Raw genomic sequence first — 15,131 nt, 5'->3', positions numbered from 1 at the left:
AAGGGCTGAGCAGACCAGTCCTCAGTGATATTTTACACAGTGCTGCAGCCAGGGCAATTCTTCAGGCAGCTCCATGGGGGCAAGACAACCTTACTGTGATCCTCTGTGCAATCACAAAGATGTATTAAGCAGCTTTTTGTGTAGGTTACAGTTCAGATATTTTGTGATTTTATTTATATAACATACAAAGCACAGCGTTGGCGCTCATGAGTAAGCTGTCATGGGATTAGGCAGGGTGTGAATTTAGTGAGTGTCATGATCCAATATCATTGGAAAGGCAACATAATTAATGTGTATGGAAACAAAAGAGGGCAATGCGTTGCAGCATTTATTGGAAATCAAGGACATAAACATCAGAGTTACCACGGAGTTGCTGATACTCTCTGAGTTCATGGCCTGGTTTATGTCATGACATTAGTAACTAATCTTATGGGTTCATTATGAGTGCATCCTTGCTATTGTTTACAGTAGATTTATAAACTATCCAAATAGCAATTAAATATAATAGCCTTGTAGATTGTTTGCAGTTCTTCAGAAACGATTGTGCTAACACATTACTGTGATGCAGTGGCATTAGTCTAGACAGAAGAAAAGTGGTGCTTCAGTCTTCTGTTCTTCATGCTCTGTCTGGCAGCTTGATGACCACAAAAATAAAATAACATATCATAACTGACACCAAAAAAAAGGCGGTACATGGCATTGGGGTGTATGTGTTTTGAGGTCTACATGTTCCATACTGATCAACAGCTACTTCCTCTCTGCCTTAAATATGACAAATCAAAACGATTGAAAGCTTCCTCTGAAAAAATTGCTGCCTAGGTCAATCGCTATGTTTAGAAAATTGGTACCTTTAAGAGTGAATATAGTTATTATTGCTTGCAATTATAATAATTTTGTTATTATCTATTATTTGGTTTCTGGATAATTTGTAATGTGTCTGATGATTTTGGAACATAGATCTTCTCAGGTTAGAATTTCTCTACTGCCATGCATTGCTTAGGTAGCTGATGGTGCCTGCAATGTCCAGTACCTGCATAATTTAGTGGTCTCTGTGCACATGGAAGTATGGGGTAAGAGCTGGAGCAAGTCAGAGCTGAAGAGCTCTGAAAATTTTATACCAGTATAGATTGAGCTGCAAAAGAAAAAAAAATCTGCACAGAGGAGATCAGAGCCATTCTACACTTCTGAAGACTTGCAAAACAGCTGTATTGCGAACTGTGAGACATTTTAGCCTGAAATCATGTTTGTGGAAACTCATGATCTAAATAGGTTACAAATATAATGTAGGGGAAATGAATATAACATAAAGCTGCTTTGCAATACAATTCTATAAAACTTTCCTTGAAATTGTCATTCTGTACCATATGTGATCTGGATACAAAATTTGGAATATATGGGAAAAAAAAGACTTTTGGAAAAAGTCTGTGTAATTGTAACTCACAAAGTCACTGATGAATACTCTAACCTTCTAAAATTCACAATTATAGAAGCTTTATAAGCCACTTTTCTGTGTTTTATATTATCTGAAATACAGTGATTGGTTTTGGAGATTGCTGCAGGACCTGTAAGGGAGACATTAGCAGAATAATCAGTTGCACCAGTGAAATGCATTATAACTGTTTTGGGTTTAGTTTGCCACCTTGCATTTTACTTGCCTCTCGATGTGTGATTGTTCCTGTCCATTACCATGGAATTTCTTCCACATCTGATTACTGTGGGCAAGAATGCAAGACACTGACCCTTTATCTTGCTACTCTTCCAACAAGTGCAAAGTACCTCCTAGAAGTCTGGTTTGTCAATGTAATTTTGTATGCAACATATATACTGTTCCCTTGTATGGAACAGTAAATTAAAACCTAATTTGGAAACGCTGATATCCAGAGCATTGTCACAGGAAGTTTGGTGATGTGCCCATCATCCTTACCGTGCCTGCAACCCATGAACAGTTTGAGTGACCTCTGTGCCAGTGGAGTTATGTTGAAGATGGATGTTGAGTCTCAAGCTGTAGGTAGAAACGAGCCCAATGACATTACAATACCAGTTCATCACAGAGCACAGGAAAAGCCACCTCTTTCCTGCAGCCAAATAGAGACCTGAAGGATGTCCGAGGCTCACTGCAGCATGTTCCTTGTGTGGCTCTTGGCCACAGAGCAGCTTTGATACAGACCAGAGGTTTGGATTGCCATCATGGAACTCCTAGATTGGTATAACAAACTGTTCCTGTATAACACTGCATATCCAGTTCTTCTGGCTGATGTTTTCTTCCTAAAATGAGCATTTATTTTTCTGTGAGGGGAAAAAAGAAAATAGCAGTTATACTGTTGTTGCATTGACACACAAAACACATAATCTTAAGTACACCTTGTTTCAGTGAGAAGCTGCTTCAAGTAAATAAGAGTTTGGCAAGGAAAAAGGGCAGGAAGGGGTCCTCACCTTCTGTAGCTGTGGGTATAATGGTCTGGCAATCTCAGTTTAAGGCTGTGAGACCCAGGGGTATAGTAAGTGAAATTACAGATGACAAGAAAATGTTTGCTCAGTTTGAACTTGAAGAAGAGAGCAGACATTACACTGTGACTACAAATAATGTAATCAGTGGCTCTATTAGGAAAAAAGTGTCTATCAGAACTTTGGAGGATGCTAAATAGTGGTAGAGAAGATGCCAAGCCAGGTATTTATTTGAAAGCTGATGCATTGGCAAATATTATGGGTGATTTGCAGTATTTTTTAAATTGATAAAAACTATTTGTAAGTTTCTGAAGTGGAGCTATTTGTATAAGTTTCCAGATATGTGAACCAGAAAGTGATAACAATATTTTAAGTACTTAAATGAAAAACAAACTTGTTACTTTGACAGCAAGTGTTGAAAAATGGCAACCAAATTGTTTTCATGTGGATGAAAGGGTTTGATTTTAGTTTCTTCCTGTAGTCCAAAGTAAGTTCCAATATTTACAAATCCAATTAAGTGCACGGATATCTACATTTTCCATAATTGTGGTAAAAACAACAGTAGCAATTGAAACCACAGGTTTTTATAAAAATGAATCAAAAAAAGGTTAAAGTTTGTTTTTTTTTTTTTAATTTGAGATCCTACTTGTACTGAACTTTTCATATCGAGCAGCATGTTGTCCGAGAAGCAAAGAACATTGACTGTTTGGATATATATAATAAGTCTGTATGCATACATATTATCATGCAATATAAGCACCGTCAAGAAAGTTTTGATGACTCTATTTAGCTTCAAGCTAATTTTTCCTTGTATCATTTAAATTTGAGGGCTCTGTGCCAGTATCCTCAACTCTGGGTTTTAACTGGTAGTTAACTGCTGGTTAAACTGGCTGTATGAAAGCTATTTAAACTGCACTTGCATATGGCACACCTTCAGCTGTGGCCTAGTTAGATTAAGAAGTGAGTCTCATTCTTAGGGACGTGGTTAGTGGTGGACTTGGCAGTGCTGGGTTAATGGCTGGACTCAACGATCTTAAGGGTCTTCTCCAACCTAAATGTTTTTGTGATTCTGTTCTGTGATTCCCCCATTACTGTGTAGCCGTGCAGGAGTTCTGCGAACAATCTGAATTGCAATTCTGAGACCTTTACCTTAGCACAGCTGGGTGCAGATAATTAAAAAATACTGCGCCACTAATATGGCCGCAGGCCTGGTGCCAAGGTGAAGGAGGAGTTTTCTTGGAAGGTGAACAAGTTTTGTGGACACCTGCTGTGGACCAATTAGTCCTGGACAACGCAGTATGTTTTCCTTATGTATCCAATGTATCTTGAGAAAGAATCACATGTCTGTGTGTGTAATTATCAGTATATAAGCTGTTGTTTCTTCTAATAAAGCGGACATCTTGCTAATCATATTGATTCAATGCACCTTGTCTATACCTCTCCGTCAATATTACTGTGTGCTTTGTGCTGCCTCGTGCTCCAACGTGAACTCAGGACTAGGAGAAATACAGCTGCTGCGTGGGTGATGGGATCTTCTTTCTCTTCCCAGTCTGGGGTTAAACAGCGAAACAGTGCTGTGCCAACTTGATACTGCACATGAAACTGGAGAAGTCATGGTTTAATCTCTGAAGAGCAAAGTACAATATTTGCTGGGCAACTCAGAAAGTATTCTTTATTTGGCTTTCTTCTGTCTCATGAATAGCTGAAATTATTTATTTTAACAGTTGTTAGCAAGAAAACATATTTCATCTGGAAATTTTAGTGAATGATCCAACTGAAGGCAGCTGGATTTGGCCCTGGTTAATATATGGTAAGACAGAGACAGAACAAATGGTAGGAGGCAAGCCCAGATGGAATAGCGTCTTGAAGTTTTTGAAGAATTAATTATCCAACTAATTAGCTGGCAGTCTCACAAGAGGAAGGGATGGAATTTTGCTGAATGCTTAGGAATTGAGTAAGTCAGACAGAGCCTGTCCAGAGATGTAGCTATCAGCCATGATGATGGTGGAGTCAGCTGGTTAGCCAGACTATGTGGGTCCACAGGATGACGCTGGTTTCTGCATCAGTGAAACACCCTTCTGCATAGAGCAAAAAGTGCAGTTGAGTTGTCTGTTATATAGAATGTTGTGCTCTGAAGACATCTGTGCTAGTCCAGGGAGTGGTGAACTCTGTGCCCTTGCCAAGGTCACACAGAAATATAACCAGAGACGGGCTGCCTGAAGAGGCTTTAGGTTGATGTCTTTAGCTCTGTCATTAGCAACTCTGGGAGTTCTGCAGCAGAAGTATTTCCTGAATGCCGGAAGGTCTCCTTCTGGGCATAATCAGAAATTCCTTAGTCTTGTTGTAGCTCATATTTTCAATGTGAAAGGTAAGGAAGACTGTCATGTTCTCTGGGGTATTAAGTGGGAGTGCTGAAGTTGTTCCAAGTTGGAGTAGTTTTTTGTATATTTGTTGGTCAGAGATTCTGTGGAAAAATGATTTTCTCAGCTCACAGGCAGAACTCTCACCTGTACAGAAAGAGACCAGTACTTGTATGGATTTTTTTAACCAGAGACATATAGATACAGATGTCTTCTTTGTTTCCTTTCCAGCTGTATTTGCTCTGCAGCTTTAGAGTTTGGTTAGCACCTTCCTTCAAGTAGGTGTTAGTCCTGATGAATCCATGTAATGCCAAATGATACCAGTAGTCACACTCCACTATTTCTTTTCTTTCCAAGCAAAATGCTAGAGTCTGTATATTATCTTTGTATCTTGAAAAGTTAATTTCAGGAGCTGTTAAAACTTAAAAATATAAAGGTAAACCATGTAAAGCCCACTGACCCTTGCAGTTTGCAATACATATTTCTATTATTATTGTTGATGGCAAAATTATCTGTGTGGATGACATCAATCAGGAAGTCAAATAAATCTGCCATGGTCAAACTCTGGAGGATTAATTAGAAAGATTCACTCAGTAAGTTAGGAAAATAAATCCTTGATATGTTAACTGTTATGGGAGAGGTGTCCAAGTTTTCTCAATGATAAATATGAAGACAGTTTTAATGTTTGTGCTAACTCATTTTTTTCTGGTTTATTTGTTAGTTGTTAGTGACTTCTGCTGTCATTTTACATCAGATAATGTGGAAATATTAAATTGGGGATCTGCAAAGTTATGCCTTATGGGACATCTGTACCTTTCCATGGGTTTAAACTGTGGCCACACTACACTAAGAAGTATGACACAGGCCAACAAGTTCCTGGTTGTGGTATAGAGTGGGGAGACCTATGTTCACTTTGGGCCAAGCATGACATGAGTGATTGATGTTGCTTCTAGACCCCTCTTGTATTGGGGAACAGCAGTAGCAATACATCGTACCTATAGGGTTAGTGATTGCATAAGCTATTTTAAGAACTTGCTGCATGGTAAACTCCCTTATATTCATATTTTTATATTCATAATAAAATAAGTTTATCCATGCATAAGTTAGAGAAGGGACTAATGCTAGATTTTTAAGGCCACCCCCCTAACAACAGTTTTGAGAGAGATTTGACTCTCTCTGGTAGAGTGACTGATGATCGGTTCCAGGGAAGGGGATAAATTGTGTCAGCAAAGGCTGCAGCTTTGTTTCTCTACCACCTAAAGAAAACTGGGCTTTTGGATATAAGTACAAGTCTGAACTTTGCTGTCTGGATGAATTTCTAGGACATGTGCAAATATCTGATTGCAATTCCGTCTCTGCTGCCAGGGCTAATGGGCTGCTGGCAGTCCCTGCTGGAGAAACTGCCCCTACTTTGGTAGGGAGGTCCCAGCCCTGCTTCACACAAACTCAGTGCCTCTGTGAAGGGCAGGTGATCACACAGTGATCCCCACAAAGCTCCCAGAAAGCTGCTGCTGCTGCCCAGCTGGAGTTTAAAAGGCTTGTGCTGTCACTGAAACGCTGCCCTGCAGTCAGAGGAGGGATTGAGCATGGATGTGCCCATGCAGGAGGCTTCAGTGGAGCTCCTAATGGGAAAAAGTGGAGTATTTTTCTGTAATTTAGTGGCTTTTCTCTGCCTGTAGTGTTTGAAATGATTAAAGACACACAGGAGGCCTCTCCAGCTACTGGCACCGGGTTTGTGTTCGGCTGGGAGATTGGATGTCTCTGTTTTCACAGCTGTCTGCCATCTGGAACTGCTCGGACTGGGTGCTCTGCTGAAGACGTCAGCCTGAAATCAAACAGTTCAATTGTGAAACGTGTTGCAAACAATGAATAAGTGTTTTGGAAGAAATCAATTCAGAAGAAGGTTTATGAAAAAAGTACTTCAGAGGCTGCCAGATGTGGAAAAAGGAGAAGGATTAGTGCTGTGGTAGAACATTAGGGCAAGCAGAGCCTCAGATTCTTCACAGTCAGCTGAAATAAATGTGAGCATTATTAAGAATCAATCTCTCACTAGTCCAAAGCATTCCTGCAGGTGTTTGTCATTAATTGGAAAATAATTAATAAAATAATTTAAGAAATGCTGTGGTTTTTTTCCATTTGGTTTAAGACTTGATGTGATTAGCTGTGCAAAATCTATAAGAAAACAAAAAGACAAATAATTTAGAAGGCAATAGATTTTGACATTTATCCTCACAGCATTATTAGCTGAAGGTCTTAATTAAAAAATTACTTTAAATTCTCTAAAAATACTTGTTAAAGACGTGTTGAAGAGGTTCAAAACAGCATAATAATAATTTTCATATATGATAGCATAGCCTGGTTTCACTTTATGCCTTTTTCAATTTATTCTCTTATTGTCATGGGTGAAAGCTGTGAAAGCATTTTGAGCACAAAGCCACTGATGTATTCGTGAGAATACCTGTCTGATACACAGTTAGCAACTCCTCTTTTAGCAGTTTCGGAAGATTCAGTAGTTGCAGTCAGCAATTTAGTACTTGTGATGTAGTAAATAGACCCGAGTATATACTAAGAAAAACCCTTTTACTATTACTTGCTCCCAGATACCTGAGTGGAGATAGACTAGCAAGGGAAATTTTTGGTTCATGTGACATTGCTCAAAACACAATATACAAAGTGATGAAGTGTGTGAAGTCCCCACCCTGGAAACCTTTGGAATTGTATTTAGTTTTTCTTATTGGAGTCAGGTAATGCACATGTGTTTTCAAGATTCTGCTCCAAGAATATTTTTGTTTGTTTTGATCAATTATCCTTATCTCAGTGTCATGATTTGCTATCTACCTTGCAGTATTTGAGAGTTTAAATCTCTGTTATAGGAAATGTAGTAGTCTGAATTCTCTCCCAGTCACTTGCTCTCTCTTTCACTCAATTTTAAAAATCAAATTGTGGCTCATAAATTCAGCCTCTATGTATTGTTGTACTACAAGTAATCAACATCAGCAGCCACTTCCTGAAAAATGAAAATTTTCATCTGATCTCTGTGTTTTTGAAAGAAAATATTGGAAATACATTTTAGTGCAGCATAAAGTAGACCTGTAAGGAGGTTTCACCAGGAAGCTTGGTGGCAATGTTTAAATTGAGCAAGAAAAAGAAAAATGTATGAAGTAAAGAAAAGGAAATTAGGTGATGGGCAGGGAAGGGAGGATTTGACATTTAAAGACTTCCTCTGATTTGCAGCCTGGTGTAGGAGATTTTTGCATGTTTCAGCTAAGAAAGAGTTCCATTTCTACTCTTAGTTGGTGGGCTTGTGAAAATCTGCATAAAATAAAACCAGTGTCTGTTTTCCTTCTAAAGTCACTTCACATTTGACACCACCTTTTGTTGCTGGTCAGTGTTGTAGGTGCAAATGCTAGAGAAAACAAGATCTATTCACAATCTTGTGAACAGAATTAATTGCAAGGGGTGATCTATTAAAATTTCAGTATTTTTAGAGTTATATAAAAGGTACATTTTTGTACCATATAAATATTATACTGGGGAGAAGAATTCACAGTGAGTCTGCCTTTTAGAAATGCCTTTCTTGGCACTTAGTGTCAGATGGGAGTTTGGATTTTGTGGCTATACAAAGTACTTGTGCTTAATTGAATCCACCACCTACATTTACAGAGAGGAAAGTGAAGAGCCTCTCAGGCCACGACTAAGTAGCCTTCACAGTAATGTTATCACTCCTATTACACTTCTGCTGCCTGTTTTGCTGCAGAAATCAACATTTTAGTTCCCAAGTCCTTATTTCCAAGTGGTGAATGAGTTAAATAATTACTGATGAGCACTTTGGCATGTTCAGGAATGGAGGGGAATGCAGCCCTGACTGCAGGGGTGGGCAGCGTCACTATAGGAAGTGAGCATGGGCCATTCCTGTCGGTATAAACAGCAGTTCAGGGGCTTCATGGCACCTCTTGGAATGTAATAAATACCCAGAATGAGATTAAATTAGTAACCATAATGTTGAATCTTCCTAAGATGTTTTTACAGGCTCAAGCATGGGGATATCGATGTTTTGAAATGCTACGGGCAGTGAGTGCAAAGCCAGTGCACCAACCCTAAATCATCCATGTGCATTTATGTGCACTTTAGTTATGTCAAGGAACATGAATGGTTGTACCTCATAAATGTTTTGCAAAGGAACATAAATTCATCGGTTTTTGTGTTAATTCACACAAGCAATGAGTGTGAGGCTTGCTAGAGAGAGAGCCGCTGGGTGGCTTTGAGGGTTTTCAAGAGCTTTAAAGTGTTCCAATACAGATGTTCAAAAAAAAAAAGAAATTGGGGTTTGGAGTAGATTTCAAAGTTGAAGGAGCACATGTCAGGAGTGATGAGGAAAGAAGGGAAACTTTGTATGACAGAGTAGGCTAAGAAGACTGTGAGGATGTTCGAAGGACGACTGAGAACTGGTTGAGGATGGAGACAAAGCCGCTTTATGAAATGAATGGGCAATAAGGCCGAGGCAGCCAGTGGTCAGTGGCACATCAGCGAGTATCCTTCTGAGATATTTACTTATCTGAAATCTGTCAAATGGAATTAGCAATGCCTGCTAACTAGTAATAAGAGGATTAAAGATCTTTTTATGGTTCAGTCATAAAACAAGTACTACTTAATCCTGTGTTTTGACTGGCACTGATGGCTTTAAATAAAAGTTTTTCATTGCAGAGACAACACAATTTGCAGATCTTCACCATTAAAAATACAAACAGTCTGAAAGGGGGGAGAGAAGCAAAAATGATCCTCCTGATCTTCCAAAATTAATTATATTGATCTCATTTAATTAAAGAAGCTTAAATAAAGTAGAATCATTTTACCAAGTAAGCTTTTTTGGTAATCTCTTGAAAACTTTTGTTTACATAAGAAGAGACTGTTAGCTGTAAGAAATTGTTCCTTACTAACCAAAACTTAGTCTATCTGTAATGTAGTCTGATAGGAATATTTTTAGTTCATATAAAAAACAAGTACTTGACTGAACTATTTATATTTTCTTGGTTAAGCAATTAACCATGCCTTGTTATTGCTTGTATTTGTTTCTTTTACTTTAGAAGAAAAAGTGCATCTTTACTGTGGAAGTACACATTTACAGGAAATTCTCATTGATATTATTTCAAAAGCTTGATACATCCAGCATTCTCTAGTCCTTGTTTTCTTTTGCTGTTAATGTTGGGTCACACGTCAGCTTCCCATAAATTCTCAGCTGTACCAAATACTATTTATAAAACTATAAATGTGATTACTGCTTGATACATTTTGGATTATTCGAACTGGATCAACTATTTTTCCTTCAGTTTTGAGCTCACTGCTGAGTTTTGAATTCTGACCATAAAAGACTTAGTCCCAAGTCACCCCTGTTTTCCAGTAATGGTTAAAATCATTGCATCGATCATGGTATGAAAAAAACTCAGCTTTATTGCTTTCTGCAGCAGAAATCATGAAGTGGCTACTGTCAAAAATCATTAGTTTGGGGACTCATAGGGAAATCTATTTCAGGTGGTAATTTAGAAGCAAAGGGAACAGCAGTAATAGTGATAATAAAACTTTGCTCTTTGGTTAGTATTTTCCCATAATTCGTTTATCACGGAAGTATGAGAGAATGATAAATGACTCTTTTAATGGCTCTTTTAATGGTCTTTGGTGGAAATATGTTTACTTCATGTTAGACTCCCTGGGACACTGTGTATCAGTGTACATTTTTGAAATCATGTAACAAAAATTTCTTTTGCATATTGCTTCTCTGGTGCTGTTACCTGCATTTTCTGTATGAATCAAGATGGTGCATAACATTGCTGTTAGATTGATTCCGTTGCTGTGAAACCACATATGTGGCCATTGTAATTTAACAAAAAAAAACAAAGAAAAAAACTACAACTCTTGAGATTATTGTAGCTGAAATAGAGTCTGGTCACAGGCATTGACAGCTCAGGAAAATGAGGATTGTGGGAGTACAGACAAAAAGGATTAAGATCGTTACTACAGGAAATGACAGTAGTTCTGCATTCTGGAAATGACAGTGGTTCTGCCTTGTGTACCCATCTGTAGCTTTTGGCTTGTTAGTATCTTGAACGTTTGGTTTTTATTAGCCTAGACTTGAAAAGATAGGGCCAAGGATGAAGTTTGGGACAACATGTGCCTAAACTGTGCGGCAGTGAAGTGCTTGTGGGTCTCCTGGCTGGTAGTAGGAAGGCAGCCATACAGCCCATTGTGGCAGATGGCTGAAAACATAAGTATTTCCATGTCATAAGCCTTTCTCATCATCAGTGTATTTGTCTGCTGCCCTTTTTGCCATCCCCATAATCCACCAAAGTATTTTTTATTCATTTTGTATTACTTTTTTTTTCTTTTTTTTCCCTTTACCTTTCTTTTACTGCGCTTTGTTGGGAAACCTGGAGCTCAATCTCACAAAATTGGTGAACTTGATATCCTTTGCAACAAAGTGAGCAGGGAAAGAAAAGCAGACAAGACTGAGGAGGGGCAGTGAAGAAGGAAAGGACTGCCTGTCCAGTCTGTTGCTCACAGGAAAAGGAGAATGAGGAGCCTAGGCTTGAAAAATAAAGAGCATTTATACAGCACACTTGAGATGAAATGTTTGTGTGTCAGTCAGAAGTAGTGTCAACAAGCTGAGAAAAGTTAACTACAGACTGCTACTTGTTTTTACTTTTCCAGTATGTTCTCACACCATGATATAAAGCTGTAACTTATATTTACAGTGTATGTACTATGCTGTATGTCCTTACAGAAGTGTGTCTAATTTCACAGTTGGAAAACCAGATGGTTTTATTGGATAGAATAGAATTAATGGAAAAATTTCTTTATCTATTCAGATGTTATAAAACTTCTGTATGATTTTGAGGAATGCAATAATATTTCTTAAGGTGAATAGAAACATTTCAACTGAGAAGACCATTTCAAAGGAAGAATTAAGCTTGCCATACATATTAAAACTTTGCTTAGTTTGTCCAAATGGATAATAAAAGGGAATATGAAGCCCACACTGGTTGAAACTCATGCTGAATTATTCTGTAGACTGTTCTGAGCCTGAGGAAATTATGTATTCATTGCTGAACATTCATTTATATCTACCAAAATGTTCTTTTTTCTCTACATCTCTCTTACCTCTTCTAGATTTATATATTTGAAAATAACATCTACTATCAGCCTGATGTAAAGAGTAGCTCATTGCGCCTGACATCCTCAGGAAAAGAAGGAATTATTTTTAATGGAATTGCAGACTGGTTATATGAAGGTAAGCTGGACGAATATATCTGTTTATTGAAACAGATGAAAGATCCTTGTACAGACCCAACAGCACAAATCTGTTCATCTCGGGAAATGCTAAGGTTAGGTTTGCTTCTTTGCCTTCTCATTTTCTTGCCAGATTGCCTTTGTATTGACTGCTGGTTTGCATATAGCAATGTTTTCTGGGAAAGGGGAATTTATTTTCAACCAGAATGTATCAAATGTACAATGAAACAGGGTAGCATGAAAAAGTATGGGGGGAAAGGGCTCAGTTTGTTGCTTGTATGAACAACTGGCCTGACCTATTTACAGTTAAAACATCCCAATAGAAGAGGACACTGAAGAACCGTTGCTTAGAAGCAGAGTTGGCTACATTTTCTTTTTTATCCCTGGACACAAACTGAAAGGTGATCGCAGATGATGCTGCCCAGGGTCTCACTTTTTTTTATTGGCATCTTTCCTTCAGCTTGGGTGGTGGTTGGTGTGCTCTGTGTCATCACGACTTGCGAGAGACTCCAGCCCCTCGAACCAGGCAGCCACATTGTGCTTAACTTTAGAAACGTGCTTGAATCCTTTGAGTGTTTTGATGAAGTCTAAAAGTGTCACACTGTCACCTCAACAGTGACTGCTGCTTTTGCTTAAATCAGCCTATGCTAGGCTCCTGGAAAACTTGCTGTTGCTGGCAAGCAGTGACAAATTGGAGTAGGGGATAGATCAGTCTGTTGTAATACCCTCTGTCTTCTACACCCATCTTCTACATGGTACCACAGAATGTTTCTCTCTCTGCACAAAAAATGTTTTTAATATAATAATAATAAATGTAAGAAAAAAAAAGGGGAGCAGATTATCTGGTTTCGTACAACATCTTAAAATTAATACACGTTTTAGTTACTCTTTCTATGGGACACGTATTCTATAGTTAAATAGCTCAGTGTTAAATAATCAGTTACCTGAGGTTTATAACTTCTTGCATGTAGAGATTTTCAGGGCAGAGTGGTTTTTAGGAATGGTTTAATGCCCAGCAGCAAGCAACTTAAGCATGATCCTTAAAAATGGTCTATATATACTTCTTGACAGTTCGGTAGTTTTGACAACAGCTCACCTCAGGAATTTTTTTAAAATCTCTTCCCAAATGAACTTAAGTTAGAATGGTAGTTTGCATCCCTCAGCTTGTGTCCAGTAGTTACCCACTTCCAAGGTTTCTACTAATTTTTTGAAATGTTTTAGTGTGGCAGCATGTTTGAAAACGTAAGGACAATGGACATTTTGGAAATGGAATAGCCACGAGAAGGAAAAGCAAAAGTTGTCTAGTTTGAGACTTGAAAGTTTCTGGTGTTGTGGAGACAATGCACATCCCAAAGCCTTCCTCCCAAAGCATGTCCTAAAGCCTTCTTGAGGTGATTTTGCCCGTTCTTTTCCAGGTTTTTTAATCCCTGGCCCAAAGAGCTGTTCCATTTCCTGACTTACAGAAAATTCATGGTGTTTCCGGGGATGCAGGCTGGCAGAACTCTTCTCAACAATACACATCATTAAAATCAGTGTTAAAGGGAGTTCTGTCAGTACACGTTGGAGGACCCCAGTCCATGTGCTATGACAGGAATGAACATACTGCTTCTTTCCCGTTAACCACTGGTTAGAGCAGTGCTCTACTTTCAGCAGTTTTTCACAGCATCAGAAGCTGAGGAGGCTCAATAGTGTTCATGTGAAGTTAATGGATTTTCAGTTGAATCCAGCCCTGTTCCCCCTTTGACCTCATTTTCTTTCTTTTATCATTTACCTGAGTTTGTTATTAGCATTTTACCTTACAAAGCATTTGGGAATAGCTTTTCTTTGTGTGAATAACCTTGTCCAAATGCAAACAGTAATATTTTAAAACAAACACAGTTGTGATTTTTTCTATCTGATATTCACCATTCATTCTCTGCTCTTCTCCTGTGTAAAAGGTTTTACTTATCCAGCCAGGGAGAGAAGCATGACCCAGAATATATGACTTTGAATATAGGTCTCGGCTTCATTGCATCAAACCTTAGATAATGCAACACGTTAAGCTGCTTCACAACATTCAGAATCTGATTAGCATCTTGGGGAGTCTCTACTGACGATTTAACTAGTTTTGTTAGGTAGGCTCTCAAATTAGGTATGCAGTCAGGCCTTTGTTCCTCTTAGTACACTATTCTCAATCAGTTTTCCAGCCAAATTCTTCAAAATTAAATACAGAATCCGTACCAAGCAAGTGAACATATTAAATACATAATGATAAAAGTCTGTCTTTTCACAAGTGAAAACAGAAGACCTGTACAGGGTGAATTTGGAATTACTCAGGAGCTGCTTTACTGGAGTTCCAGGGGTTTGGCTGTTGCATTGTTGGCTGCTGGATGTTTCTGGTTTGTTTCTTTTGAATATGAAATAAATACAATGACAATAAATGTGAGAAAACATTGCATGGTATCTTTGAGAATTACTTGCATTTGGAAAGCAAATAAAATTTGAAAAGAAAAGTTTCATTTGGATTTTCAAAAAGTTACATTGCAGAAAAACTGAACTTCTAAGAATTAAAGATGTCCATTAGACTGAGACAAGAAAGTCAAAATATCGGACTCCAAAAATGTTTACATAAATATCAGTGTGGGAGGATCTGCATGTTGCTAGGTGCTAGAACTCAGAGAAATCAGGTATACTGAAGTTTTATATTAAGAGAAGAAAAAAAAAAGATGGACAATCCTAAAAAATAACTCAAAAAACCAAAAAAACCACATTAAAATGGTCCAAATAATTTAAAATTTAATTAAACAAATCTATTGGAATGCAACAGAACTAAACATATGGCAGTTAAAATAATCTTTCATGTTTAGATGATTTATTGATATTGCTGGAAGTATTCATTTGAGAAAAATGATTCAAGTTTGGTCCTTCAATATGCCTTGGTATTCAAACATTCAGCCCAGGATAATGTGAAATTACTGAAATTACAACAGACACATTTCAAGGAGGCACAGAGAGAATAATTCAGTGCCAACTGAATAAACTGGAAACTATGTGATAGTTTTTTTA

At 38.0% G+C, this 15,131-nt stretch overlaps 1 protein-coding gene across 1 annotated transcript in view; it reads left to right on the top strand.

The window, feature by feature from the left end:
- DPP10 (dipeptidyl peptidase like 10) overlaps positions 1 to 15,131 on the top strand; it is a 262,870-nt gene that overhangs the window by 204,748 nt on the left and 42,991 nt on the right. The window contains exon 8 of the mRNA XM_027679085.1: positions 11,967 to 12,087. Within this exon, the coding sequence (XP_027534886.1) occupies positions 11,967 to 12,087 (121 nt within the window). The remainder of the gene's footprint in view (positions 1 to 11,966; positions 12,088 to 15,131) is intronic.

This window comes from Neopelma chrysocephalum, unplaced genomic scaffold (genome assembly GCF_003984885.1).
Source record: "Neopelma chrysocephalum unplaced genomic scaffold, ASM398488v2 Primary Assembly neopelma1_44, whole genome shotgun sequence".
In the NCBI taxonomy this organism is placed as follows: domain Eukaryota; kingdom Metazoa; phylum Chordata; class Aves; order Passeriformes; family Pipridae; genus Neopelma; species Neopelma chrysocephalum.
This window is presented reverse-complemented; position numbering and strand designations above follow the sequence as displayed.